This window comes from Ciona intestinalis, unplaced genomic scaffold, assembly GCF_000224145.3.
Source record: "Ciona intestinalis unplaced genomic scaffold, KH HT001076.1, whole genome shotgun sequence".
Lineage (NCBI taxonomy): Eukaryota > Metazoa > Chordata > Ascidiacea > Phlebobranchia > Cionidae > Ciona > Ciona intestinalis.
Window position 1 is genome coordinate 53234 of NW_004191397.1, and position 3816 is coordinate 57049.

At 38.2% G+C, this 3816-nt stretch overlaps 1 protein-coding gene across 3 annotated transcripts; it reads right to left on the reverse strand.

Moving 5' to 3' along the window:
• Nucleotides 1–973: 973 nt before the first annotated feature.
• On the reverse strand, nucleotides 974–3800 carry LOC108950843. 3 transcript variants are annotated; one of them, XM_026839944.1, is made up of 7 exons: nucleotides 3447–3800; nucleotides 2550–3384; nucleotides 2301–2487; nucleotides 1842–2242; nucleotides 1503–1674; nucleotides 1291–1439; nucleotides 974–1229 (listed from the first exon to the last, which is right to left on the reverse strand). In XM_026839944.1, exons 4-7 carry the CDS (start codon nucleotides 2080–2082, stop codon nucleotides 1099–1101), a joined length of 693 nt encoding a protein of 230 aa, XP_026695745.1. In that variant the 5' UTR covers nucleotides 2083–2242; nucleotides 2301–2487; nucleotides 2550–3384; nucleotides 3447–3800; the 3' UTR covers nucleotides 974–1098. The 3 variants fall into 3 exon arrangements, 2 of the variants coding, with proteins under 2 accessions (XP_026695745.1, XP_018672516.1); XR_003397359.1 differs by having other exon boundaries at nucleotides 979–1674; nucleotides 2550–3093; nucleotides 3205–3384; XM_018816971.2 differs by lacking the exons at nucleotides 974–1229; nucleotides 1291–1439; nucleotides 1503–1674 and having other exon boundaries at nucleotides 1711–2242; nucleotides 2550–3093; nucleotides 3205–3384.
• Between the last annotated feature and the right edge of the window lie 16 nt (nucleotides 3801–3816).

The window sequence follows — 3816 nt, forward strand, 5'->3', positions numbered from 1 at the left end:
AATTCTTTTTTGTAACTTGTTAAATGTTTACTTTTGGAATTTTGAAAAACTGCGATGCGCTCATTTTTTACAGCAGGCCCAGTGCCCAATTAACGACGAGACCCCGCACGGTTGGCTAGCTTACATAATAGCAGATGCTATTACGCAAACATAGCAAGATAATCAGCTTAGTTCGCCCAAAATGGTGCTCTATTTGGGCTTTGGGGGGATGGGGCATCTCTGTCAGACATATGCTGTCTAAGAAGGAGCCGCATACGTAAGTAATGGGTCGCATAAGGTTCCTTGGTCAGGTAATGCCCGACAAAGGTTAGAAAAACAACCCCTTGTCCCTACCGTGACCCTTTACCCCTACCGTGAAAGTAATCGAATACGGGCCAGTTACCAGCGCACTGTGTACGGCTACAAACTAACCGTGTTTTCGCTCGACCCCTAATGTTTATGTTGCTACAACCCCTCTTTAAGTTCTGCCGCTCAACAATTTTGCAAACACCACTGCCCGGTCGACCGTAAATGCCATTGGAACATATGACGTTAAAAGCAACTTTCTTCGGTATGGTTTAGGCTGGGCAAGCAACTTTTTCCAAGCGTATTGGCCTGCGCCTAAATATTGGACGCAAAAACCGATCCACGACATGCGTGATAGGTCTTGTTATGTCTAACTAGGTATGGCTGCTTTTAAACTGAGTTGTATTACACAAATTTCGACGTGTTTATAAACAATGTCAAACGCTATCGTGCTGGTAAATCCACCATCCAAGATTAATTATTCTTTAATCAGAGTTATTGTTTTGACAGTTGGATATTCATACGCGGAACGGCGTCGCGCGATTGAATGGCAAAATGTACAACGGGAATCGTATGAAATATAATTTACTGGGATTGCCAATCAAGCTAAGACCGATATACACCAGCGAGTGCGTGACGCACTGCCCGCCTGGTTATATACAATACGTCATAAGCTGGAGGTAATTAGCCGTTGCTTTCACGACGCAAGCTGGATTTCCTTTGTTGCGCGTGGGCGAGGCCACGGATATTTGTGGCAACTTCCGCGGCGAGTGGGGGCCGCGATGCCCGCCGAGATTTCCTTGTTCGCCGATGTCACGGCGCCTGACTCTGAGTGAGAACGCTTAGGAATTCTGGAGTGGCAACACCATCCCATTGTTGTTGTAGTACATTAAGCTCATTTGCATCAAGCTTTAAAGCACCACATAGGACTTTTGAAACATAACCTAGAGCATAAAAATGAATTGAAATATATTGCTTAATATTTGTATACTGGGCTTTTTATACCAAAAGTGGCTTCCTCTTTTTGTCTTCGGACAGAAAACTCGCCTTTTTTGTATTTTGGAAAATAATATTTTACCACAGAGCTTCCATCGTTTCGCTTTAAAAACTTTCTTCCACAATTTTCATTGTAGTGCAATGCAGCTAAAAAGTGTCTGAAAATTGTAAACGTTATAGCTTTTTAGAAATAATTAGTATTTTTAAAGTCACAATATTACCGGCATAGCATTCCACGGTGAGAAAACGCACGAAGCTTTGGGGCAAACTGCAGTAGCAAACTGTTGTATGCCTCCAATGATGACGTTTGTTGTCGGGTGCTCAACTGAGCTATATCTTTTAAAAGCCTTTTGTTAAGAACTACTTTTTCAAGTTCTACATATGCTTGTGTAGCTGCAAGGCAATAAACATGTGGATTATACTAAGTTCTACATATGCTTGTGTAGCTGCAAGGCAATAAACATGTGGATTATACTAAAGTTAAAAAATCAAGCAAATGTTTGACCTTTTTTCAATAGTAATTGTAATAAAAGTATGGACACATTGTAAAAACAACTTACTGCAATCTAACCATTTCTTTCTTGGTTCGTCTTCGGATAAAGGTGGATGTGCACAGCGTGGATAGATAAGGCTATCATGAACATGTACATTTTGTATGTGGTTTAGGATTGACTTCCATTTGTCCACAATCAATTCTCGAATGGATCCATCAGATGACATAGCACACCAGTACAGATGATTAATTATGCTTTTAGACCATTCTTGAATAATATGGCAATCTTTTTTTCTTTGAATTTTCATGAGACGTTTTTTAATACCTTTAGAATAATTTTAACTGGTTAGTGTTCATCATCTAAACAACCAGCACACCAGTACAGATGATTAATTATGCTTTTAGACCATTCTTGAATAATATGGCAATCTTTTTTTCTTTGAATTTTCATGAGACGTTTTTTAATACCTTTAGAATAATTTTAACTGGTTAGTGTTCATCATCTAAACAACCATCATACACTTACTTTTGGCAACATGCCAAACATCATAATAATGCTCTGTATCGGGCATTGTTTTTCTGACATGTGCCGCAATCTCGATATGTCGGTCTGTAATCAGACTTTTGATGCGGAAACCTTGTTCTTCGAGAAAGTCAACACATTTTATAAATCCATGCTTTTCCATAGCGTTGCTACTTTTTGTTTCATTGCTCTGTAAACAAAATGCCCTTTATAAGTAAAGCAAATGTAAGTAACTTCATTTATTATACTAACCTGCACAAGCTGAAAGTGTACCAGTTTGTTGGATTGAGCATCAAGCATGGTGTATGTCCCATATTTCGCACTGTGACCAGGACTGTCACATCTGCCATCCCCACATATAACCAGATCATTACTTCTTGTTTTAGTTTCTTGCAAGATTGTCTGCTGTTCTTTTATCCACACACAATGTACTATGGGCTGAATAATGTTAGAAAAATGCCTTTTAAAAGTTGTCTGCGAAATTGCTGCAATGTTGATGGATTTGAACAACCGTACAGCTTTTGTATATGATAAGCCATTACATGCAATACCACAAGACAAAAGCAAGTTTCCAACAGGGGCATTTCGAATTAGTGGTTGACTTGACCACTTCCGTAAAAAGGAACATTTGGTACATGCTTGTTCCACTTCAATAAAGGATCCTCTTCTATTTTTAATTGCAGATTGACATTCTCCAGTGCATAACGGGCAGGTGGCAAACAATTCCATGAGATTACTATTAAACACAATGAACTTTTCTTCTTGAATTGGGCCAGCCTCTATAAAAGATGTGTCACTGGAAAATACATTTCAATGTCTTTTGGAAATATTGTAAAGCTAAATTTAATCAGAAAAATTCACTAGTGTTAAGAACTGTACATTGCTAAATATATGCAAAGTATTGTACCCTGGAAAAAGGTCGATGTTGCTTGCGTTCATGGAGGCATCTTCAGGAACAAATGTTGGGTCTGTAATTTCATCATCAATGTGTGTCATACTTGTACTCTCTAATGTTTCATCATGCTTTTTTTTTTATGAGGCGTTGAAGATTCAATAGGATCAAATCTTGTTATGTTGCTTTCTATGGCTGTAATGTGCATGGCAGTTCAGTACAAATACCACATTAAAAAACAAACAAATTTAACATACTTGCTGTTTGGGTTTCTATTGAAGCAGTCTCAGTGGATTTAAAATCTGCAAAGAAACATTGTGTTCCCTTGTCTTTCATAACTGGACAAAACTGTGTGCTTTGATTAATTAATTCTTGACTTGTACCAGGTGGTGGATCTGTTTCTTCCAAGTTTATAAATTCTTCTGTTGATTCCAAATGAATGTTTCTTACAGGATCAGGGTATATTGAAGGAATGGCTTCTTTTTTTAAAACAAGTTTTCTTGCATGTCCCGTTGTGAACATATGATAGTTAGTAAAATCTTCTGAAGTAAAATGTTCACTACAAATTGAACTTTGCTTCTGGGCTGTACCAGCATGCCAATGTGACTTGGTTTTTTTCACAAACAA